Source organism: Neophocaena asiaeorientalis, unplaced genomic scaffold (assembly GCF_003031525.2).
Source record: "Neophocaena asiaeorientalis asiaeorientalis breed wild unplaced genomic scaffold, Neophocaena_asiaeorientalis_V1.1 scaffold198, whole genome shotgun sequence".
Taxonomy (NCBI): domain Eukaryota; kingdom Metazoa; phylum Chordata; class Mammalia; order Artiodactyla; family Phocoenidae; genus Neophocaena; species Neophocaena asiaeorientalis.
Genome location: NW_020175221.1, coordinates 7,235,966 through 7,262,610, shown reverse-complemented (window position 1 = coordinate 7,262,610; position 26,645 = coordinate 7,235,966). Strand labels below are relative to the sequence as shown.

Below are 26,645 nucleotides of genomic sequence, written 5' to 3'. Positions count from 1 at the left end.
CTGTGGTACTTGGTCTAAGCTGGCATAGTTGATAAGGATAGATAGGTGACTTGGCTGACACCAAGGTATACACTGTTAATGAAATACACTATTTCCTGTAAAGATAAAATAGATTTTTCCCACATATCTCTAAACTTCCTAAACGTGTGGTAGGCAGCTTAGTTCAAGTCAGGAAATTTGTGAAGGAGAGGAATTTAAGAGTAAAGGCCATAAAGTATATCCTCAATTTTCCCTCTACACCCCAAAGTTCCAAATGATTATTTAGGATAAGTAACATTTTCTTCCTATTCCCTCAAAAGGTTTAAAACTGTTTATGATAAAAATACAATAAGACTAAACATTTCCAAAATAAAAACCCTATCTAAAGTGTGAGGGATACAGGGAAAGATAAGAACTCTAAAAATACATTTGCCTAAGAAAAGTTATAGAAACAGATAAAAGAACTTAATACTTTAAGTTTTCCAAAAGTCAAAGCAAAAATTGAAACAAGAATAGTTATATGACCCTTACTGTCAAACAATGAGTTTATTAAGAGAAACTTTTTCCTAGCCTTGAACACAGGAAATTTTCTCTCCACAGTCTTTGTACAAAGGATGTTGAGCAATTTAACAAAGACTATCCCAATGACAGTTCTTAATAAACAGTGAAGCAACATTCTGCATATGGCTTTCTTGTATTACCCTGAACCTTTGGTAAAAAGTCAGTTTTAACATTAAAATTTAGTGCAGTGATGAGAGAAGAGAGAAAGAAATAACTGATGTGGTTGAGTTATATATTTTTCTGAGACTCTAACTATATCATAGGAAGAAATCTTGGAGAAGACTTAATATGTTCTCATTGCAAAACAAATTTAAAGGCACTAGAAAAAATCTGCGGGATACTCTCCTGTTAACAGAAAGATCCACAGTTTGTAAACGTCAGGAAAGCAAGGGTAAGAGAGGTAGAAAAGCTAAAAACATCTAGCCCTTACTATACACCAGGTCATGTTAAACACTTTTCCTATTTTATAATATTTGATTATGATTAAAAACTTGAGAGGTAGGTATCAAATTAGGCTATTTTTATATACAAAGAAAATGAAATTTGAAGATCACCAAGCTAGGAAGTTGGGAAAAATCAAGGTTTACTCAATTCCAACACCACTCACAGGTAATATGCCAGTCGTATGTAACCAGGTAACAATAAAGATGAAAATGGAAGAGCTTGACTTATATTCTTGCCCTAATTTGAGACCTAACTTCCTTCTACTTAGAAAGGCCCTCATAATGACTCTGCCAAACATTACTTGAAGCCTTCTCAGAATCCCCAGGCACAGTGAACTCTTCTTTCCTTTGTATTTCAGTAACAATTGTATAGACTCCTATTAGAACTTCATCATCTTTGTTTACATGGTTAGAAGCTATCAAATCGAATTCAAATTGTACAAATAAGGCCACAGGTAACTGGTTAAATTTTGCTTCCTTTGGGTTTAGTTTGCTCTTCTTTTTTCCAGTGTCTTAACATAGAAGGTTAGGTTACTGATTTGAGATGTTCTTTTCTAACGTAGGTGCTTACAGCTATAAATTTCTCTCTAAACATTGTTTTAGCTGCATCCCATATATTTCATTATGTTGTGTCTTCATTTTCAGTAATCTCAAAATACTTTTCTAATTTTCCTTGTGATTTCTTTCTTGACTCATTAGTTATTTAGGAGTATGCTGTTTAATTTCCACATATTTGTCAATTTCCCAAATTTCTTTCTGTTATTGATTTCTAACTTCACTGTGGTCAAATAACATACTTGGTATGATTTCAGTCCTTTCAAGTTTATTGACTTGTTCAGTGACTCAGCATGTGGTCTATCTTGGTAAATGTTTCATGTGCATTTGAAAAGAATGTGCATTCTGTTCTTGTTTGAGAGAAGACTTTTATAAATGTCAATTAGATCAAGTAGGTTGATAGTGTTTTTCATGTTTTCTACATCCTTACTTATTTGCTCTATCAATTATTAAGGGAGGGGTGATGAAATCTCTAATTATAACTGTGGATTTGTTTACTTCTTTCAGTTTTTACAGTTGCTGTTTCATTTACTTGGAAACTCTGTCACTTGGTGCATATGTGTTTAGGATTATTATGTCTTCTTGATGAATTGATCCTTAAAGACCATAATATAATGTTCCTCGTTATCTTCGGCAGTACTCCTTGTTCTGAAGTCTACTTTGATATTAAGACAGCCTCTCTTGGGGCTTCCCTCATGGCGCAGTGGTTAAGAATCCGCCTGCCAATGAAGGGGACATGGGTTCGATCCCTGGTCAGGGAAGACCCCACATGCTGTGGAGCAATTCAGCTGGTGTGCCACAACTACTGAGCCTTTGCTCTAAAGCCCACGAGCCACAACTACTGAAGCCCGTGCGCCTAGAGCCTGTGCTCGGCAACAAGAGAAGCCGCTGCAATGAGAAGCCCAAGCACCGCAACAAAGAGTAGCCCCCGCTCGCCGCAACTAGAGAAAGCCAGGGCGCAGCAATGAAGACCCAACACAGCCAAAAATAAACAAATACAAAACAAACAAACAACCCCCCCCCAGCCTCTCCACCTTTCCTATGTTTAGTGTCTGCATGGTATATCTTTAAAGTAAATTTCTTGTAGACAGCACATAGTTACGTTTTGTTTTTTATCAGACTGACAATCTCTGTCTTTTAGTTGTAGTCTTTAGACCATTTTTAATGTAATTATCTATACTACTCGGTTTGAATCTATTATCTTTCTGTTTGTTATCTATTTGTCCCATACAGTCTCGTTTCCCTTTTCCTGTCTTCTTTTAGATTACTTGGGCATTTTTAAAGATCCTATCACCACTATTTGCTATTATCCGTACATCTTTTTTTTTTTTTAGTGACTGCTCTACAGTAAACTATGGCCCATGGGGGAAATCTAGACCACTGTCTGTTTTTGTAAATAAAAAGTGAAAACATGAAAACACTCCCATTTACCACTGCAACAAAAAGAATAAAATATCTAGGAATAAACCTACCTAAGGAGACAAAAGACCTGTAGGCAGAAAATTATAAGACATTGATGAAAGAAATTAAAGATGATAAAAATAGATGGAGAGATATACCATGTTCTTGGATTGGAAGAATCAACATTGTGAAAATGACTCTACTACCCAAAGCAATCTACAGATTCAATAATATCCCTATTAGCTCGGTGCTTTGTGACAGCCTGGAGGGGTGGGATGGGGAGAGTGGGAGCGAGGGAGACCCAAGAGGGAAGACATATGGGAACATATGTATATGTATAGCTGATTCACTTTGTTATAAAGCAGAAACGAACACACCATTGTAAAGCAATTATACCCCAATAAAGATGTTTAAAAAAAAAAAAAAAAGAGATATGGGAACATATGTATTTGTATAAATGATTCACTTTGTTATAAAGCAGAAACTAACACACCATTGTAAAGCAATTATACTCCAATAAAGATGTAAAAAAAAATAATAAAAAATTTAAAAAATAAAAATAAAGTATACAGGAGGATAAAAAAAACAAAAAAAACCCAAAAGTATATTCTTGACTAGGGCAAAACTACTGTCTACTATTATTCAGAAATTTTTTAAAAATCTGAGAGGTGTGTTCATTAATATTAAAACCAGATAACATGGTATCAACAATAAAGGAAAATCTCAATCAAAATTGTAAAAAAAAAAAAAAGAAAATTTTCTTGCAACACAGTCACCGCCCACTTGTTTACATATTATCGTTACTTTCATGCCACAATAGCAGAGCTGGGTCATTGTAACTACATGGCCCACAAGGCCTAAAATATTTACCACCTGAACCTTTACGGAAAAGTTTGCAGACCACTGTTTTGTGGTTTAAATTTAAAAATTAATATCTGGTAACAAAAGTCAAATCCTCAGGTAATTACTCACATTGTTTTCTTGGTTCTTGTTGTTCTTCAAGAGGGTGATAATACAATTATGAATAAAGAAAGCAAGGGTAAGCACCCCAGTCAGCTGTGGAAACTGAAATCTTATCTCTAGGAGAAAAAGGGGGGGAAAAACACATTAAAACTGACAGTTGGAAAATGAATATTAGTAGCTGAAAGTTGATTACTAAAAATCAGTTGTCTCTGTTTTGTCCAGGGAATAAGAATATTAAAATGTCTTTACAAAGTTCCTCAAGGCTAACATTATACTAACAAATACTTGAAAAGGGAAAGAAAAGGAATCAAGAAATGACTACTCTGTAAAGGTACTTTATATCAGTTATTTCTGTTTGAGGTCATACAACTAGTATGTGGCAGGGCAAGATCAAATACAGGGTCTGTCTGATTAGAAAATGGGCAGAACACCTATTGCAGCTCTATTTACAATAGCCAGGACATGGAAGCAACCTAAGTGTCCATCGACAGATGAATGAATAAAGAAGGAGTGGCACATATATACAATGGAATATTAGCCATAAAAAGAAACGAAATTGAGTTATTTGCAGGGAGGTGGATGGACCTAGAGTCTGTCATACAGAGTGAAGTAAGTAAGTCAGAAAGAGAAAAACAAATACCGTATGCTAACACATATATATGGAATCTAAAAAAAAGAAAAAAAAATGTGGCTCTGAAGAACCTAGAGGCAGGACCAGAATAAAGACGCAGATGTAGAGAATGGACCTGAGGACACGGGAGTGGGAAGGGTAAGCTGGGATGAAGTGAGAGAGTGGCATGGACATATATACACTACCAAATGTAAAACAGACAGCTAGTGGGAAGCAGCCAGATAGCACCGGGAGATCAGCTTGGTGCTTTGTGACCACCTAGAGGGGTGGGATTTGGAGGGTGGAAGGGAGACGCAAAAGGGAGGAGATATGGGGATATATGTATATGTATAGCTGACTCACTTTGTTATAAAGCAGAAACTAACAAACCATTGTAAAGCAATTATACTCTAATAAAGATGTTAAAAAAACTAAAAAAAAATGGGCAGAAGACCTGAATATACATTTTCCCAAAGATACACAGATGGCCAACAGGCACATGAAAAGATGATCCACATTGCTAATCATCAGAAAAGTTCAAATCAAAACCACAATGAGATACCACCTCACATCTCACACAAAATAGCTATCATCAAAAAATCTATAAATAACAAATGTTGGTGAGGATGTGGAGAAAAGAGAACCCTAGTACACTGTTGGTGGGAATGTAAATTTGTGCAGTCAATGGAAAACTAAAAATTAGAACTACCATATGATCCAGCAATTCCACTGCTGGGTATTTATCTGCAGAAAATGAAAACACTAATTTGAAAAGATAATGCACCCCAATGTTCATAGCAGCATTATTTACAATAGCTAAGATACAGAAACAATCTAAGTGTCCCTCAACAGATGAATGGATAAAGACGGTATGGTATATATACACGTATAATGGAACATTACTCAGCCATAAAAAACAATGAAATTCTGCCATTTGAAGCAACGTGGATGAACCTAGAGAGTATTATGCTTAGTGAAATAAGTCAGAGAAAGACAAATAGTATATGTTATCACTTATACATGGACTCTAAAAGATAAAACGAATGAATAGAACAAAACAGAAACAGACTCACAGATATAAAAAACAAACTAGTGGTGAATCAGTGGGTAGAAGAAAGGCAGGAAGGGCTATATTGGGGTATGGGATTGAGAGATACAAAGTGCTATGTATAAAATAAATAAGCAATGAGGATACATTGTACAGCACAGGGAAATATAATCATTATTTTGTAATGGAGTACAAATATATTGAATCACTACACTGTACACCTGAAACTAATATTGTAAATCAACTCTACCTCAATAAAAAAAAAATTCAGGTGTCTGACTGAATTTGTCTGACTCTGAAGTCCTTCCTCTTCTATTACTTGAATTTGCCAGAAAAATACTTAGAAAAGTCATCAGGGAAGGGAGAATTTGTCATTTAACATTCTTCAATGGCTAATCTAAAATGCATTGCTTAAAAATACTGGAAATAATTTAAATGTCTACATAGAGGGGAATGGCTAAACTATGATGCAGTTGCTCAGTGGTACATATTATGCAAGAATTATGTTCCAGAGAAAGATTTTATGCTACAGCAAATGTTCATAAGTCAAATAGCATGTATAATACAATTTTACTTTTATTTTTAAAAGTGTGTGTATGTGAAAAAAAAAAAAAAGACTGCAGAGATAGCCACAAAGTCTAAATAGTGGTTATCTCTGGTTAATGGAATTTATTGTAAATTAATCACTTACCTATATTCTCTAAATTTTCTACAATAAACACAGTAAACATAGTTACTTTCAAATAAGAATAATAAAATAACATTTTAAAAGCACTGCCAATTTTTGTCTTTAAGGTTTGCTAATATAAAAATGAAAAAATTTCTTTTCTGTAGAAAAAGATCATGATTTACTCAAAAACAGTGCTGCATCTAGGCAAAGGAGGTGGCAAAGTGGAGGACAACTCATCACAAGTGATTCCTAGTGTAAAAAGTAGAAATGAAAAAAAAAGCCCCCTGGCTTTTTACCATAATATTTTAGGAAAGGAAGTGAGAACAACTAAGAATCAAGCAGTAGCTCTAAAAGAAATCAGGAAGTAAGATAAAAAAAAATTACATACTTTTGTTTTATATCAAGTTTTTTGTCTGCTAGCTTTCATCTGAATTTTCATCTGTGGAAGCAATTCAAATGTATTTTTCTTAGGAAAAGTCTCTCCTTCTTCTGTCTATAATCTTTTAAAATTTTACATGTCAGCAACAAAGTAAAATGTGGGGGCAATTTCCACTTGTTTTTTAAAAAACTCTTAAATTGGGAATAGAAGCATACTTTTTTTTTTTTTGACATTCTACACAAAGTGTAAAGGGTCTTTTTTTTTATCATGTGTTACACAGGCAAAATTATTTAAATCAATAAATTTTTAAGAAATTTCACATGTTCTGATTCTTTCCACGGCCAATCACATTAGTTCCTCCAAAGTCATAATCTTCAAGATAAGATAGCCCTTTCACTTCCCTGGTGGTGCAGTGGTTGAGAGTCTGCCTGCTGATGCAGGGGACGCGGGTTCGTGCCCCAGTCCGGGAGGATCCCACATGCCGTGGAGCGGCTGGGCCCGTGAGCCATGGCCGCTGAGCCTGCGTGTCCGGAGCCTGTGCTCCGCAACGGGAGAGGCCACAACAGTGAGAGGCCTGCGTACCGAAGAGTTTGACTGTTAGGTTTTTCAATTTATTTAGCAGCTCTGTCTTGTATTTCTTTCCCACTGATCTAATACATAGTTCTATGAGTAAAGGAAACCACATAGTTACTCTATGAAGTGCTTCCAATGATATAGGTTTATAGAAAAAACCCCATCGGGATAGACCTCAACAGAAGGATACTTTCTCAACAAGAAAAAGAATGATCACTTTAGATCAACAGTTAGCATTATATTTATATAATTATATAGAGCCCCAAATTTGGGGGAAGATGATAAAATTATTATTTATACATGACAGGCCTAACTCAAGAAATAAGAAAAATCTCAAATAAATGGTCTAATTTTACACTTAAAGAAACAAGAAAAAGAAGAACAAATGAATCCCAAAGTTAATAGAAGGAAGAGAAATAAAGATCAGAGTGGAAATAAATGAAATAGAGACTAAAAAGACAATAGAAAAGATCAATGAAACTAAGAGCTGGCTTTTTTTGAAAGATAAAACAGACAAACCTTTAGTTAGATTAACCAAGAAAAAAAGAGAGGACTAAAATAAATAAAACTATAAATGAAAGAGGAGATACCACAACTGATACAATAGAAATATTACAAAGGATCGTGAGGCTACTGTGAACAATTATATGCCAACAAATTGGACAATCTAGAAGAGCTGGATAAATTCCTAGACACATACAACCTACCAAGACTGAATCATGAAAAAACAGAAAATCTAACAGACCAGAGATTGAATCAGTAATCAAAAACCTCCCAACAAACAAAAGTCCAGGACCAGATGGCTTCACTGTGAATTCCACCAAACATTCAAGAATTAATACCAATCCTTCTCAAACTCTTCCAAAAAGTGAAAGAGGAATGAACACTTCCAAACTCATTTTACAAAGCCAGAATTACTCTGATACCAAACCCAGACAAAGACACACAAGAAAAGAAAATTATAGGCCAATGTCCCTGATGACCACAGATACAAAAATTCTCAACAAAGTATCAGCAACCCAAATTAAACAATACATTAGGACTCTCCTGGTGGCACAGTGGTTAGGAATCCACCTGCCAAAGCAGGGGACACAGGTCCAAGCTCTGGCCTGGGAAGACCCCACATGCCGCAGAGCAACTAAGCCCATGCGCCACCACTACTGAGCCTGCGCTCTAGAGCCCGCCAGCCACAACTACTGAAGCCTGCGTGCCTAGAGCCCGTGCTCTGCAACGAGAAGCCACCTCAGTGAGAAGTCCGCACACCACAACGAAGAGTAGCTCCTGCTCACCACAACTAGAGAAAGCCTGTGCGCAGCAACAAAGACCCAACGCAACCAAAAATAAATAAATAAAATAAATAAAATTTAAAAATACATTAAAAGGATTACACACCATTATCAAGTGAGATTTATTCCAGGGATGCAAGTATGGTTCAACGTGTACAAATCAATCAATGTGATACACCACATTAACAAAATGAAGAATAAAAATCATATGATCATCTCAATGATGCAGAAGCATTTTACAGTATTCAACATCAATTTATAATAAAAACTCTCAACAAACTGGGTATGGAGGGAATGTATCTCAACATAATAAAGGCCATATATGACAAACCCAGAGCTAACATCATATTCAATGGTGAAAAGCTGAAAACTTTTCCTCCAAGATCAGGAACAAGACAAGGATGTCCACTCTTGCCATTTTTATTCAACATAGTATTGTCCTAGCCAGAGCAATTAGGCAAGAAAAGAAATAAAAGCCATCCAAATTTGAAAGGAAGAAATAAAACTGCCTCTATCCATGGAGGATATAATACTATATATGGAAAACCAAAAAACTGTTAAAACTAATAGTCAAATTCAGAAAACTTGTGGGGTAAAATTTCAACATACAAAAACCTGTTGGTGTTTCTATACACTAATAACAAACTATGAGAAAGAGAAATTAAGGAAACAATCCCAAATGCCTTGGAATCAAAATTCCAAGGCATTTTTCACAGAAATAGAACAAACATTCCTAAAATGTGTATTGAAACATAAAAGACCCCAAACAGCCAAAGCAATCTTGGGAAAGAAGTACAAAGCTGGAGGCATCATACTTCCTGATTTTAAATTCTAATACAAGATATAGTAATCAAAGCAGTATGGTACTGGCAAAGAACAGACATATAGATCAATGGAACAGAGTGCCCAGAAATAAACCCACACATATACAGTCAATTAATTTATGACAAAGGAGTCAAGAATACACAATGGGGAAGGGACAGTTTCTTCAATAAATGGTGTTGGAAAAACTGGGAGACACATGCAAAAGAATGAAACTGGGCCCCTATCTTAAACCATATACAAAAATCAACTCTAAATGGATTAAAGGCTTGAATGTAAGACCTGAAACCATAAAACTCCTAGAAGGAAAAGGGGGGCGGGGGGAGGGTAAGCTCCTTGACATTGGTCTTGGCAGCGATTTTTTGATTTGACACCAAAGCAAAGGCAACAAAAGCAAAAATAAACAAATGGGACTACATCAAACTAAAAGACTTCTGCACAGTAAAGGAAACCATTAATGAAATGAACAGGCAACCTATAAAATGGGAGAAAATGTTTGCAAATCATATATTGGATAAGGAGTTAATAACCAAAATATATAAACAACTCATATAACTCAACAGCAAGAAAACAAACAATTCAATTAAAAAATGGGGGCTTCCCTGGTGGCGCAGTGGTTGAGTCTGCCTGCTGATGCATCAAAAAAAAAAAAAAAAAAAAAAAAAGGGCAGAGGACTAAATACGGGCATACCTTGGAGATATTTTGGGTTTGGTTACAGACCACTGCAATAAAGTGAATATTACAATAAAGGAAGTCACATGAATTTTTTGGTTTCCCAGTGCATATAAGTTACATTTACAATATATTTAGTATATTAAGTGTGCAATAGCATTATGTCTAAAAAAATACATACCTTAATTAAAAATACTTTATTGCTAAAAAATGTCAAAAATCATAGATCACCATAAAAATATAATAATAATGAAAAAGTTTGAAAATTGTGAGAACTTCTCAAATGTGACACAGAGATATGAAGTGAGCAAATGCTATTGGAAAAATGGTGCTGAAAGACTTGCTAAATGCAGGGTTGCCACAAACCTTCAATTTGCAAGAAAACGCAATATCTGCGAAGTGCAGTAAAATGAGGTATGCCTATAGGCTGTTATCCAAAGAAGACATACAAATGGCCAACAGGTACGTGTAAAAGTGATCAATATCACTAATTATCAGGGGAGCACAAATCAAAAACAATGATAGTGCTTGCTTTGGCAGCACATATACTAAAATTGGAACAATACAGGGGCTTCTCCAGTGGCGCAGTGGTTAAGAATTCGCCTGCCAGTGCAGGGGACGGGTTCAATCCCTGGTCCGGGAAGATACCACATGCCGCAGAGCAACTAAGCCCGTGTGCCACAACTACTGAGCCTGCGTTCTAGAGCCCATGAGCCACAACTACTGAGCCTGCATGCTGCAACTACTAAAGCCTGCGTGCCTAGAGCCCGTGCTCCACAACGAGAAGCCACTGCAATGAGAAGCCTGCGCACTGCAACGAAGAGTAGCCCCCGCTCGCTGCAACTAGAGAAAGCCCGAGTGCAGCAACAAAGACCCAACACAGCCAAAAAAAAAGAAAAAGAAAAAGAAAACTGGAACAATACAGAAAATATTAGCATGGCCCCTGCACAGGATGACACACAATTCGTGAAGCATTCCATATTTTTTCAGTATTCTGTAATAAGCCATAATGGAAAAGAATATGAAACAGAATAAATATGTGTGTGTGTGTGTGTAACTGAATCACTTTACTATATACCAGAAATTAACACAGCACTGTAAATCAACTATACTACAATAAAAAATTAAATACAAAAACAAAACACAATGATATATCACACCTGTTAGAATGGCTATCATCAAAAAGATAAGAGATAACAAGTGTTCTTAAGGATGTGGAGAAAAGGGAACCGTGGTATATTGTTGGTGGGAACGGAAATTGGTGCAGCCACTATGGAGAATGGGATGGTGGTTGCTCAAAAATTTTTAAATAGAACTACCGTATGACCCAGAAATCGCACTTCTGGGTATATATCCAAAGGACTATCTTGAAGAGACATCTGCATCATGTTCACAGCAGCATTATTTACAATAGCCAGGATATAGAAACAACCTATAAGTCCATCAACAGATAAACGGATTAAGATGTGGTAAATATATACAATGAAATATTATTCAGTCATGAGAAAGAAGGAAATCTTGCCATTTGTGACATGGATGGACCTTGAGGGCATTATGCTAAGTGAAATAAGTCAGACAGAAAAAGACAAATAGTGTATGATATCATTTATATGTGGAATTTAAAAAAGCTAAATTCATAGAAACAGAAACCAGAATCCTGGTTATCAGAGGCTGGGGAGGTAGGGGAAATGGGGATATATTGGTCAAAGAGTACAAACTTCCAGTTATAAAATGAATAAGTTCTGGGGATCCAATGTATAGCATCATGATTATAGTTAATAATACTGCATTACTTGAAAGTTGCTAAGAAAGTAAATCTTAAATGTTCTCACCACAAAAAAGAAATGGAAATTATGTGATGGAGACGTTATCTAGTGCTATGGTGGTAATCGTTCTGCAATATATAAGTGCATCAAATAAACATGTTGTACACCTTAAACTTACACAGTGTTATATGTTAATTATATCTCAGTAAAGCTGGGGAAAAAAAGAGTTCAAAGTAAGGGAGCTGGAAAGAAAATTTTATATAAATAAATAAATATATATATGAAATCAACATCTTTCTTATATACCTATAATTGGTTAGAAGATATAAAGAGAAATTAAAGTCCATTCACAATAATAAAACAAGCATACATATAATACCTTTAACATATTTAACATACTGTTAAAGGTATTCCCAGGCCACAACTAGGAATAACATTAATAACATGACAAATTTATATTAAAATATTATAAAACTTCACTGTGGCAGCCATGTAAATGTACTACTCCGATATCCAAGTGAGAACCTGATGCAAGGCATGCAGTGAGCTGATAAACTCCAGCTGCAGCCTCTTTGGGCTGCGCTGTGCTGACCTTATCAAGAAGTCACATTTTCCCTGGGCAGCTGCTAGTCAATGACTGAGCAAAGCAGAGTACTTGGGCCTGACCACTTTTGCCCAACCCTAGACTCCTCTGCAGGCAATCTTTGACAGAGCTTCACATTGGGTTGGCTAAGACTTTCTTAATCTATTCCTACCCAATCCTCCTTCTTTCCTTTTCTCCTTTTGTAGATTTGAGCTACAATATGGTCTGATGTAGCTACCTACTCCTGCTTGCCCTCCTCTTTCACAAATGCTCCCCTGCAAAATTTCTTATACTTCTAACCCCATTTTGATGGCTGCTTACTGATATTGGAAGTTGTTTAAGAAAGCAGACAGTGAGATGGGATTTGGGCATGGGATCAGTCATCACCCATCTCTGAATTACCATGTCAGCAATGCTTTAGCGATATCCCAAGGTTCTAACAGTGTTTTCACTGTCATTGCTTTTCTACAGATTCTATTGATTCAAAAAGGCTACAGCACCTCTGACCTCAACTTACCTTTTATGAGGGTGGTATCTGACTGCAGCAGCTCCATTATGAATCCTAGTTTTAGGCAGGGAGGTATAGGACTACTCTTCCTCTACTCTATTAACCTAGGGACACAGAAGCCTAACTCTTAGTTCAGCCAATCCCAAATAAGGGAGAAGGAGGGTCTCATAGCCAACCAGAGAGAGTTATTTCTAGCTTAAAATAGAAGACTCTTCATGATCTAGCCTTTGCCTCTTTATCCGTGTCTCCTATTACTTCACCAATAAGTATTCTTTCACTTCAGCCATCCAAATTCTTGTAATTTCCTAAATGGGTCATGGTATCTCAGGCCTTAACTGTTTCTTAAACATACTGATCCCTTGTCCTGGCATTAACCCATTCCTCCAATTCTTCATTTAAAGAACTCCTTTTGGCCTTAAAATACTCTTATTTAGAACACTTCTCTGATTCCTAATTCTCATTTACATGCAATTCCTCTATACTACTATGTCTCTTGTGTATCTTCATACTGTGATCATTAATTCACAAAGCAGTCTTACAGCTCAACTGCAAGCTCCCGAACGGCAGTGGGCCACGTCTTTTTGGACAATGCATGACATAATCACAGGCATTCATTTATTTTCATAATAAAGGACTCTTGGCCACGAAAGTGGTCAACATTCTACTTTAAATGGCTCTTCAGAATGATTTTGCTTTTTGCTAAGATTTACACGTTTTCGATAAGCTCTTTTCAATTTAACTGATCTTTCCTGTCTTCTGGAGCACTCAACGTCTATTACTTCTAAGATGCCTCGTGAAGCAACTTGTTAGTTGATTCTTCTGTAATTAAGGCAGGTGATACCACTGTTGTTTCTAACTTGTCAAATTAGAGTGAGTGAATATCCAGCTTTTTCCAATTAACCAACAAAAACTCTGAGTAAATTTCTTGAAAAACCTAAGATTATCTTTAACAGCTCTACTGAGATATAATTTACATATCTTTCACCCATTTAAAGTGTACAGTTAAAAGTTTTTAGAATATTCCCAGAGTTGTACAACCATCACCACAATACCTTACTCCTTTCTATTGCCAAATAATATTCCATTGTACGGATATACCACATTTATTTATCCATTCATCAGTGATAGATATTTGGATTGTTTCCACCCTTTGACAACTATGAATATTGCTGCTATGAACATTCGTGTACAAGTTTTTGTATGAAAAATATGTCTTTTAAAGAACCCAGACATTTATACCATGATCAATGTGTAGTAAATTAAAGAAGACAGATTCCTTCACAAAGTGGTTTTAAAGAAGCCCCAAACCTCCAATCATTCTCAAACTGCCTACTTTATTCCTCTGAGAAGTCATATTAAGAAAGGAAGTAAGCAGAGGGGGAGAAGATAATTGAATACATAAGACAGGTACTTAGAAAGTAAAAAGAACTCCTATAAATCAATATGAAAAAAACAGAAAATGGGCAAAAGACTTGAAAAGGCACTTGACAAAAGAGGAAATCCAAATTGGCAATGAACATATAAAAAGGTGTTAACTTCATTAGCCACCAGGGAAATGCAAATTAAAAGCACAATACCACTACACACCCACCAGCAAGGCTAGATGAAAAAGAAAACAGAAGTGTTGATTGATGAAGACATGGAACGACTAGAACACTCAAACACTGCTGGTATGGACGTAAATTGGTACAACCATTTTGGAAAGCTGACTGGCAATATCTGCAAAAGTAGAATATATGCATACCCTTTGACCTACCAATTCCACTCCTAGGTTTATACTCAAGAGAAAGCAGGCATATATGTTCACCAAAAGATATGTAAGAGAATGAAGAGTGCTACAATAAACATAATGGTCGCAAATTGGAGACTACTCAAACGTCCCTTAATAGGAAAAAGATAAACTGTGGTATAGTTATAAAATGAAATACTAATGAGAATGAATAAAATACACACAACAATATGGCTCAATATCACAGTATAATGCTGATTGGAAGAAGCCAGACACAAAAGAATACATACTGTATATTCCAATTACAGTCAGTCAAAAAACAGACAAAATTAATCTTTGGGATTAGAAGTTAGAACAGGTGGTTATCTCTGCAGGGAGACAGCAATTGGTAGGGAGAATGAGAGGGACTTCTGGGGTGCTAGTAATTTCTGGTTTTGATCTGGGTGCTGGTTATCTGGTTTGTTCAGTTTGTGAAAATTTTGTGAGACTTTACTTTCTGAAAATACCTTTATTGTACTCTAACAGTTGAATGAGAGTATGGTGGGATTTAGAATTTTAAGTTAAAATAATTTATTCTGAGACCTCTGATGATACTACTATTGTCTTCTAACTTTCAGAGTTGTTGTTAAAACGGCTGATACTACTCTGATTCCAGACCTTTTGTACAGACTTGTTCTTTGTCCCTGAAAGTCCTTCTCTTTATCCCTGGTGTAAAATTTCATAATGAGCTTTGGTGTGGGTCTTATTCACAATGCTGGGTATTTTGGGCCCTTACATCTAGAAACACATGCTCTTTAGTTCTGGGGAAATTTCTTAAATTATTTCTTTGATAATTTCCTCACCTTCATTTCCTTTCTTCTCTATGAAACTATTTTTAGCTGGATATTGGGCCACCTGAATTAATTATCTATTTTCTCATCTTTTCTGTCCTATTTTTTTCCTTCCTCTCTCCCTCCCTCCCTCCCTCCCTCTTTCTCTCCCTCCCTTCCTTCCTTCTTTCTAACCATCCATCCATCTGTCCATCCATCCACCCATCCGTAATCTCTAGTCTTTTGGGGAAGTTAGCTTTATCTTCCAAATTTTCTTTGAATTCTTAATTTCTATTACATATTTTATTTCCAAGATCAACTTCCCATTTTTCCTTCCTTGCTTGGCATCCAAATATTGTTTCATGGATATCACTGTCTTTTGTTACTTTGAGGATGTAATTTTTTAGAATTTTGCTTTTGTTCCTTCTTATTATTTTTCCCTTTAAATTCCCTTTTAATCTTTCTTTCTTTTTTTTTTTAATATTTATTTATTTGGTTGTGCCGGGTCTTCGTTGCAGCAGGCAGGCTCATTAGTTGTGGCATGCGAACTCTTGGTTGCGGCATGCATGTGGGATCTAGTTTCCTGACCAGGGATAGAACCCGGAACCCCTGCATTGGGAGCATGGAGTCTTAACCACTGCACCACCAGGGAGGTCCCCTTTTTTATCTTTCTTGTTTTATTTTTATGTAAGAGGTTTTCCACAAATATCTAGTGCTCTTTGTATGTTTGTTTATATTTAAAAGTGAAGCACTAAAAAAATGCATACTTAGTGGACATCTAAATGGTCTGATACAAGCAAGGTACCTGCCATTTCTTTGGTAGAACCCAAATATCTGAGACTCTAGGTCTTTCCTCTTAGGCTTACTTTCTCCTGAGAAGAATCCTCTATTACCCTATTCTATCAGCATTTTGGGAACCAAGGAATAAAGAAAAGAGAATTGGAGGGGTAGACGGTGGGGTATGGCCTCACCATTCAGCATATATACTTTCACTTAACCTGTTTTCAGACTAGAGGCTTATTCCTACCCTTTTGCTGTATCTGGCAAACCCGAGTCCAGAGAGTATCTGATTTAGTTTCTTCCATCTCTTGCTAGGTTGAAGAGGGAAAGGGGATGGATTATAGCTAATTATTCCTGATATAAACCTTCAAAGAATTCTCCCATTTTAAGCCCTGCTCCTTACCCTTGCTTTCAGAGTTAACCAGTTTTCTCCAAACACTCAGGCTTTCAAGAACTGTGTAGTTCAAACTGGCCTCCTCTCTACAGGTACTTACATTTCAGCTTTCTCTGCTTTGCTGTCAGTTACCAACCATGTATCAGTTTTTGAGCTTCTAAAAATCTGTTGCTCTCTCTCATTTGCTATTGTCTCTTCTATAGAGCCTCTTTGTGTTTGTTTTTTACATTTATTTTTTTAACGTAAATGTTTTAATGGGATTTAGAAAGGAGTGGATATAAACACATTTACTCTTAATAATTATTTATTGAGCACTCATTATATGCCAGAAGTATTATAGGCCTTGGGGACACAATAGTAATAGAGAAGTATAAAAAACAAAAAAAAATTTCTTTTCTCAGAGAGCTAACATTCTAGTTAAGGGAGACAGATACACAGGTAAAAAAAATAATACAGATATTTCTTACCATCCGAACTTTCACTACTCGAATTCAAGAACCAAAAAGATTCAGAAACAGTTCTAGGTAAGTCTCTTGTTATCTTAACATCTGCTACTTTTTATCTTAAACTCAGGAGCTAAGTTGATTAGAATAACAGATATGCCTCAATATTCCAACTAGTCAGAATCAAGAACTTAATAGATTTAGATGACCAGGGATACCTGCATATAAGATTTGGTAGTGATGAGGGCTCTAAAGAAAATAAGGAACAAGAAGGAGGTGTGAGAATGGGCAGGAAGTCAGGGAAGACCTCTCTAACGATACCAGCCATGTAGATACCTGAGAAAAAGACAACAACGTTTCACGTACAGGGAATCCTAAGTGCAAAAATTCTGAGCTAGGAGTGTGCTTGGCATTTTTGTGGAACAGCAAGGAAGACAGTGTGGTTGGAGTGGACTGAATGAGTGGGAAAGTAATAGGGGATGAAATAAAAGAGGAAGCCAGGAGTCAGATCATATAGGGCCTGTGGACTATGATAAAGACTTGCCTTTATTCTGAATGAGTTGGGAAACCATTAGAGGCTTTTGAAGGTTGTTCCAAAAACACCACTCCAGGGCTTCCCTGGTGGCGCAGTGGTTGAGAGTCTGCCTGCCAATGCAGGGTACACGGGTTCGTGCCCTGGTCCGGGAGGATCCCGCATGCCGTGGAACGGCTGGGCCCGTGAGCCATGGCAGCTGAGCCTGCGCGTCCAGAGCCTGTGCTCCGCAACGGGAGAGGCCACAACAGTGAGAGGCCCGCGTACCGCAAAAAAAAAACAAAAAAACAAAAAAACAAGAAACACCATCCTAATTAGCCTGAAAAACAGCAATATTAAAAGAAAAAAACCCATAAGGGGAATAATGATGTTAATTACCAGTACTGTCCACATATATTTATATAACACTGACTATGTTCTAAATAAGTCTCTGAAATTCTAGGGGTATGTTTCCTAGAGAATGAGTTCTTGATTTTTCAATTGCATTGTGACTTTAACTCCCAAGTAGAAATGACAAAGGGTACTGGTTATCCCTAACTGCAAGAAAACCACAGTAATTTCAACTGTACTCCTGTTTTTAGCTTAACAGCATTAATAAAAGTGTTCATCATAAAATCTACCAATACTTCTTTTATAGTAACAATAGTTAACTGAAGATCACATTATTGTAATTTATTAATTCTTTACTTGGGACAAATAGCTCACCTGGGACAAAAAATTCTGTTGGCATAAACCAATGAAACTCCAAATGAAATCCCAAGTGAATAGCCTTCAAGGTGACAAGAAAAATCAAGTAGAGAACGGACACTGTGCCTGTAAGGACAAATTCAGAAACCATTTATCAACTTTGTTTTACAGACTATTTCAAAATCAAGTTTTGTTTCTATATTCTCAGCATAGTTTGGAAAATTATTACCTTTGTTGTTTATGCCCACTAAAACCCAGGTAAGATCTAAAGAACAGAAAGAAGCTATGTGAGATATCAAAAGATAAAGCAAAAAACTATGTAGTAGGCCTAAGAAGAACTTATGACCTGAGTTTAGTGGAAGATACATACAGAGAGTCCATTATAAAATTGTAAGGTTACATAGGAGAGAAAAAACAACCTGAAACTGACTCTTATTCTTTGTATTGAAAGTATTAGAGGGGAATTCCCTGGCGGTCCAGTGGTTAGGACTTCTCGCTTTCACTGCTGAGAGCGCAGGTTCAATTGCTGGTCGGGGAACTTCAAGATCCCGCAAGCTGTATGGCGTGGCCAAAAAATAAAGAAATAAATAAAAAATTTTAAAATAAAAAGGAACGGGTGAAATTAACTTAAAAAAAAGTATTAGAGACAGTCAATAAGTTGGAAAAGTCTGTCAAAATATTTAGTATAAGAAAGAAAAAAGAAAGAAAAGTAGTAAATGTGGATTATAAACTTATTTGAGAAAGGCAATAAGCCACATAATCCATGAACAATCTGATCTACTATCTAGATGAAGTTTTGATTGAGCAGTACTACTTGCTAGATGGAAAGATGCCAGATTCCATTCACTTGTGTAAATGCCCACTTTATGCAGGGTAAAGTGGGCATTCAGAATTTCAGGATTTTTTAGTAGTCTAGATGTTAGAGGATTTAAGGAATTAAGTCCAGTCATTATGGAGTAGAGTCAAGAAATCCAGAAAGGTTTCTAGAGGAATTAGATTCTAATTTCTCTAAAGCAGCTTTATATAGTTTTAAAAGTGAAAGTACCAAGAAAAAGGGCAAAAGAAAAATATCCTTAAGGAGGTAGAGAATAATTAACCTGGTTAGAAGCCTAGTGATTGTTTTGCCCAACTGAGCAAATTCTTCTATAAGTTTACATGCTAACTTTTAAAGATCTGTTCCATGGGAAAGTCGGCAAGCAAATCAGGAAACCACAAATGAGCTATATAAGCTCTACTGTGGGTTTGGAGATTAGCTGATTCAGAAAGGATGAATATAAGAGGCTAAAGCTTATATAACCACAACTCTTCATTTTCTGTGTGTGTCTGTGGTAGTCAGTCTTACAGTGAATCCTGTTGTGAGGCAGAGGTATAGAGAAATATCCTTACCTCCTCCTTTGGTCTTCTGAAAACCCAAAGCCACCTCCTTGATGTGATGAGTAATCTAATTATTTCATACTCTAGGTCGCCTACCAAGAGGTCAGAACTATAGGGAGGAGGTGAAATCCTATTATCTATTTAGGTTATCAATTCTTTATGAATGATATCCTTGTCTTTAGTTAACCAGATCTGAGCTTTCATAGGGGTTCTTTTTCTAAAACAGGTCTCACAAAAAGAAGTCTGTTCCTTTAAAGAGGCAATAGTGTTTTAAAAAAGAAAAAGCACAGAGGAAGAGAGCAGAAGCAGAATAAACCTAAGGAGCTTCAGCTAGAGAACAATATCCCAGGTTGAAAGTCAAGTGATAATTTTGTGCTATACTCTTAAATAGATACTATAGGAAAAAAATATTCCATAACCTCCCTTAGTAAGTTCTAATATTTCCAACCCTTAGAATTGAGAATTCCTAAATTATCCACTTTGGATCTCTCCTGCTGAAATCTTAGTTTACTTCCTGTAGCTGTTCTCTTAGAGGAAATGAGGAATAGTTGTTCAGTAAGGATAGAATGGAAACCACAGCAACTCATCCTTTTTTCTCTTTGTTTTAATTTGGTTGAACCGGGTCTTAGCTGTGGGAGTTGGGCTCCTTAGCTGCAGCTTGAGGGCTACTTAGTTTTGGCATGCAAACTCTCAGTTGCAGCATGCATGTGGGACCTAGTTCCCTGATCAGGGATCAAACCCAGGCCCCCTGCACTGGGAGCGTGGAGTTTTATCCACACTGTGCCACCAGGTAAGTCCTTTTTTTTTTTTTTTTAATGCACCCAGCAACTCATCTTAAAAAGGGACTTGGACTTGAAATGGTCATCTATATTTTTCTTTTTTTTTAAAGATGTTTTTTGATATGGACCATTTTTAAAGTCTTTATTGAATTTGTTACAATACTGCTTCTGTTTTATGTTTTGGTTTTTTTGGCTGCGAGGCATGTGGGATCTTAGCTCCCCCACTAGGGATTGAACCTGCTCCCCCTGTACTGGAAGGTGAAGTCTTAACCACTGGACTGCCAGGGAAGAGCCCATCTATATTTTTCTCTCTTCCAAACTCCATAAAGAAAACCAAAAAGCAGGGTAACATATGCATGAACAAATTAAACATAGATGAACAGGCCTGGAAGGTAAGTATTGATATTTCCCCAGTCAGACCATATTTCCACAGAATCCAGCATGTATTCTACTACACAGAGGCTCTATAACACAGTGCCTTGGCTTACCTAGGATATTAAATTTTGAAAAAAATGAAGGAGATTTGAAATTAAGCAGTGGCAGGAGGAGCCCCATGAGGTAAAAGGGCACTGTCTTGGACTTATTCCACCACTTTTCAAACTGCTGGAGTCCCGAGTCATTGGTGTAGAAAATCATAGAGCCATTGTCAGGATGGTCACCACTCCTGGCACTTGGACAAATCACTGCAATAGGGAAGCAACAGATTAGAGAAGGCAACAAAGAACAGAAAATTACTACCCCCAAGACTGACACTTGTTCTGCCAACCGCAATTTTTACCATGAATGCTAAGTTTCTTCTTTCTGGAAAAAAACAGAGGGTTATATTTAGATATATTAGGAACCCTTTTTATTTATTTTTATTATTTATTTTTATTGAAATATAGTTGATTTACAGTGTTGTGTTAGTTTCAGGTATACAACAATGCGATTCAGTTATTTATATATTCTTTTTCAGATTCTTTTCCATAATAGGTTATTAGAAGATATTGAGGGCTTCCCTGGTGGCGCAGTGGTTGGGAGTCCGCCTGCCGATGCGGGGGACACGGGTTCGTGCCCCGGTCCGGGAAGATCCCACATGCCGTGGAGCGGCTGGGCCCGTGAGCCATGGCCGCCGAGCCTGCGCTCCGCAACGGGAGAGGCCACAGCAGTGAGAGGCCCGTGTACCAAAAAAAAAAAAAAAAAGAAGATATTGAATACAGTTCCCTGAGCTATACAGTAGGTCCTTGTTATCTATTTTATATATACTTATATTAGAAACCTTTTACCTATAAATAATTGAAGGTAGGAGAATGTTAGAAAATTTTGAGGTATAGCCTTAATTTCTACTTGAAATTATAAAATTATCCTACCAAATATCCTTTGGTCCCATTGCTAGAGAGAAAATACTGGGTTGGATGATATTTGATCCTATTTATATAATAATATAAGAAATATCATACAGGTAATTGTTCACTGTGCTAATAACCCACACAAAGGCCAAAGAACAGGTTTCTTCTAACAATAAGCAAAATCTCTGGGTTTGGAATAAAAAGTGGACACCATCAAAACATCTGCCATGGTATTGCCAAAATCTAATTATTGCTTATAGCTTAAGAATCTTGAATTCCAGCAATCCACAGTAACTGTCCTGGACGTTTATCACAACTTGTAGCAGCTTAAGAGCCCAGATGATATCCAGAGAACTGGGAAGCGAGTAAAACGTATTTTTCCTAACACTGATCTTCTGTTAGCAGAGAGAATACAAATCATTCTCACTGTTTCTAGTTTCGTAATAGTACTTTTTCTAATAATCAGCTCTTTGTAAAGAATGTTTAATGCTAGTGAAAAATGCTGACAATTTAATTCTCTATCCATTATTTTGCATACCACAAAACCAAACAATTTTCTTTCACCTTTTTTCTTAGCACTTTAACATGCACATTTTTCTTCTATGCTCTGGAGAGAAGTAAATTAACTTTAATTTTTGTGCTAATAACTGTGCTAATAATTACAGTGGTAAAGAGCACAGGCTATGGAAGTATATTGACTGAATAAAGAATCTCGACTCTGTCACTTAATAGTTATGTAACCTTGGGCAAGTCACTAACTTCTCTGTACCTTGGTTTCTGCATAGAAAATGAGAGAAAAGATCTACCTTATGGAGTTGCTGTAAAATATTTAGAACAATGCCTGCACACAGTAAGTATCCAATAAATGTGAGCTGTAATTTTAAATATTAACTGAGATGGACTGTTTCATACTCTATTTAATACACTTCAAAATAAACCAAAGAATCAAGAAGTGCTACCATCAACATATCACTATGCAAACTAAACTGACTTTGTTGATGGTGCTCTCCAAATTATCACTGTAATTGTGATATTTATGAACTCAACAATGAACTCTAGTGAAGAAATCCTATTAGATATTAATAAACTAGTTTTATCAATAGATATCAGAATAGCTATAGTAAAATGAATTTCTCTTTTAAGACAAGTTACTTGGTCTTTTGAAAATTCTGAGGTAAGGAACAGTGTGCAAGAGATACATGTTTAAATTATACTAAAATACTTTAGTATAATTATTGAAAAGTGTGTATGTGTGTGTTCACAGAAATAAAACCTGATACTTCACTCATTTTCTAGTGTTAATAAATGACAGGTTAATCAGTTTAATCAAGGGGTAAAATAAGACACTGAATAGAAAACATGGGAATGTACGCTTTATGAGAGGAGAAACTCTTGTCTGTCTATTATATCCCAGAGCCTAGAACAGTTCCTCACAGGTAACAGGCTTAATAAATATGCATTGAATGAATTGTCCTCTTAGTGATCAATGTGTACCTCCATGAAAATGCTATGAATTCAGTATCTCTGAAACTTAAACACATAAAAGCTTTAGGTGATGTTAGTTACACTGTTAACCAGGTTATTTTATCTTTTCTATTCACTCTTCCTATGACTGCCATATTGGATAAACCCATAGGCTACAAACGTTTATTTTTAATAAACTAATTAAAAGAAACTTTCCTAAGAAATTAAGGGTTTTTTTGGACAAATCTTTATTTTTCTGTATTTACTAACCTTGGTTCATTATTAGGAAATTTAGGCCACAGATTTGTATATCTTAAATATTACTAACTAAAACAATAAATATCTAAAACTAAGTTAACAAACTGAGAACTATGGTTCTAGGCTTCCAAAACAATTAGCAGTGATACAGGTTCTTCAAAATGTGTATTGATCATAGGCAAATATGGATACTATAGATGTGAGCTATAACTGTGGATTGAATAATATGAACTAAATATTGTTTAGCTCACATTAACACAAAATTTTGTGGAGTATTTTTTTTTTAAACATAGTGACTGCCAACAACTTAATAGTGGCTTACTTAACATAATGATTTTATGCTGGTCATTTACCTAAAATAAAGTTATAGGTTCTACCTTAGAGCATTTTTGAAGCGAGGTGATGAATAAAGAAACAAGCCAAACTTTCAATTCCAAACTACTTACCAGGGTTGCTATCGTTGGTGCTCAGTATTGCATCTGTGTCATTAATGTGATGAATAAAGTCTAAAAATTAAGGGGAAAATATAGTTTAATACTGAATGAAAGATGCTAAATCAGTCACCCTCTAAAGTCTTTTACTTATAAAAATCTTTTAAGATCTACTGTGTGGTAATATTACCTAGTACACTGAACAAAGGCTGCTTCACTGTTAACATAGCTTTACCTTCTTCAGCTTTCTCTACTTACAGGAACAATGTCATTGGTGTCACAGTCCCACTGTGTTTTACATGATTGAAGATTTTTTAAAAAAACTACTCACAAGGCTGAATTTAGTTAAAAGCCCTGGAATAAAGACAGTGTGCACAATTTTTTTACCTATACGGACACTAATTTATATAAGTGTAGTTACATCTTCCATAATAAAGTTCTAAAGTCTGCAAAAGGGGTAAAGCCAGTACTCATAACAGCTGAGTTTATCTGGAAAAACACTCAAAGTTTTTACAAAGTATAGGATGTGCTATTATAAACTGAAAGCTATATAGTAATTATTGCTCACAAGCACCATTAAGTAATACTAAAAGAAGTAGCAAAACAAAAAGCTAATGCAGATACCTGAGCATTCATGTCATTCTACAGTGAATGAGAGAATGGGTAAAGAATACGTTTTTACTTGCCTGAGGGAATTTACTTTATTCTGTTTGATGTTAACCTTTTATAACCTTAGTAAGCATTAATAAAAGTAATGTAAAACTTAAAAATAGGATGATAAAAAATGCTGAAGTTAAATATGTGAATTATTCATTCCATTGTACATTAAATATGTGAATTATATTGTAAGTTATATAAAAGTAAGTTAAATATGTGAATTATTCATCTCATTGTAAAGTAAGTTAAATATGTGAATTATTCATCTCCATTGTACGCCTCTCAAGATAGAATGAAAGAAGTAGTCTCGTGCTCTAGGTTTTTACAGTTATCTCCAGGGCTTATTAGTGATTTAAGATAGGAAGTTATGAATCTTTAAGGAATCCCTGGTGCCAAAGACTTACATAACGCTAGTAAAACCTTGATACCAGTATACTGGGTTGAACTGTATTCTCCCCAAATCCATGTCCATCAGGAAACTCAGAATATGACCATATTTGGAAACAGACTCTATGTAGAGATAATCAAGTTAACATTAGGTTATACTGGATTAGGATAGGCCCTAAATTTAGTGACTAGTGTCTTTAATAAGAACAGGAAATTCTGGACACAGAGACACTGAGGGGAGATGGCCATGTGAAGGCAGAAGCCGAAACTGGAGTGATACACCTACAACTCAAGGAATACCAAAGACTGCCAGCAGTCGATCACCAGAAACTAGAAAGAGGCAAGAAAGGCTTCTTCCCTAAAGGCTTCAGAGGGAGCAGAGAGCCCTACAGATACTTTGATTTTGGACTTCTAGTTTCCAGGACTGTGGGAGAGAACAAATTTCTCTTGTTTTAAGCCAAACAGTTCATGGTAATTTGTTACAGCAGCCCTAATACATCAAGGCTCAATGAGGACAGTATGAGAAAGAAAAACTCTAGGCCACTATCTCTTATGAAGAGACACAAAAGTTCTAAATAAAATATTACTCCCACTCCTCCCAAAAGTAAACTGAATCCAGTAAGAAAATTTAAAATAAACATCATGACTTAAAAACTAATTTAAGTTTGTCCCAGAATATAAGTATGATTTAAATATTATAAAATGTATTCACTTAATTATCCATATTAACAATTTAAAGGAGAAAAGCTTTACAATCATTTCAAGAGATGTAGATTAAGTATTTAATAAAATCCAGCACACATTAATAAAAATGCTTAAGAAAACAATAGGCTAGAACATCTCTGAATTACTAAAGGGTACAACCCTTTGATCCTACAACTAATGCAATATGTAATGGTGAAACATTAGAAAGATTTCCTCAGGAACAATATAAGGATGTCTATCAGCACTGCATCCATACAACTTTACAGTTAAAAAAAGCTAAATATATCTAGATGTATATATATGTAAACATATATACGTGTGTGCATGTGCCTGTGTGTATGCATGTACATATTAAATATAAATGTATGCATACAGATATGAATCATTCAAAAAATAATAACTAGAGAGGAAGAACTTTTCACTATTCATGGATGACATAACTACCTAAATAGAAAATCGAAAGTGAATCTACAAAATTATAAGCAATAAGAGTTCAATACATTTACTAGATTCAAGATAAATATTAAAAATTTAATTAGGTTCTTTTACTATAACAGCAACAAATAACCTGAATTTTTTATACTTAAAAACTATATCATGAAAAGCAAGAAAAACTACAATTCTGCAGCCTGTGGAAGGAAAACCATTCACAGAAAGATAGACAAACGAAAAGGCAGAGGACTATGTAACAGATGAAGGAACAAGAAAAACCCTCAGAAAAACAACTAAATGAAGTGGAGATAAGCAACCTTCCAGAAAAAGAACTCAGAATAATGATAGTGAAGATGATCCAGGAGCTTGGAAAAAGAATGGAGGCAAAGATCGAGAAGATGCAAGAAATGTTTAACAAAGACCTAGAAAAAGTGAAGAACAAACACCTAGAAGAATTAAAGAACAAACAGAGATGAACAATACAATAACTGAAATGAAAAATATACTAGAAGGAATCAATAGCAGAATAACTGAGGCAGAAGAATGGTAAGTGACCTGGAAGAGAGAATGGTGGAATTCACTGCCACGGAAGAGAATAAAGAAAAAAGAATGCAAAGAAATGAAGACAGCCTAAGA

General features: G+C 35.7%; 1 protein-coding gene, 1 non-coding gene and 1 pseudogene across 12 annotated transcripts in view; 1 reads left to right on the top strand and 2 right to left on the bottom strand.

Annotated features, from left to right (window-relative positions):
* Positions 1 to 26,645, bottom strand: part of SLC38A9 (solute carrier family 38 member 9) — a 97,900-nt gene that overhangs the window by 15,869 nt on the left and 55,386 nt on the right. For 10 of the 11 annotated variants that reach the window (XR_003005966.1, XR_003005961.1, XR_003005964.1 and 7 more), the window contains 4 exons: positions 23,844 to 23,903; positions 20,836 to 21,030; positions 18,213 to 18,320; positions 3,912 to 4,018 (listed from right to left, as the gene is read on the bottom strand). Coding sequence is in view for 5 of the 11 variants with exons in the window: in XM_024765348.1 (XP_024621116.1) it covers positions 3,912 to 4,018; positions 18,213 to 18,320; positions 20,836 to 21,030; positions 23,844 to 23,903 (470 nt within the window). In the remaining 6 variants the exon portion in view is untranslated. The remainder of the gene's footprint in view (positions 1 to 3,911; positions 4,019 to 18,212; positions 18,321 to 20,835; positions 21,031 to 23,843; positions 23,904 to 26,645) is intronic. The other variant, XM_024765353.1, reaches the window with a different exon arrangement.
* On the bottom strand, positions 7,232 to 7,362 carry LOC112413451 (small nucleolar RNA SNORA18). The gene has a single exon (XR_003005977.1). It is a non-coding gene; the product is annotated as a small nucleolar RNA SNORA18 (small nucleolar RNA).
* On the top strand, positions 10,865 to 10,949 carry LOC112413449 (uncharacterized; annotated as a pseudogene).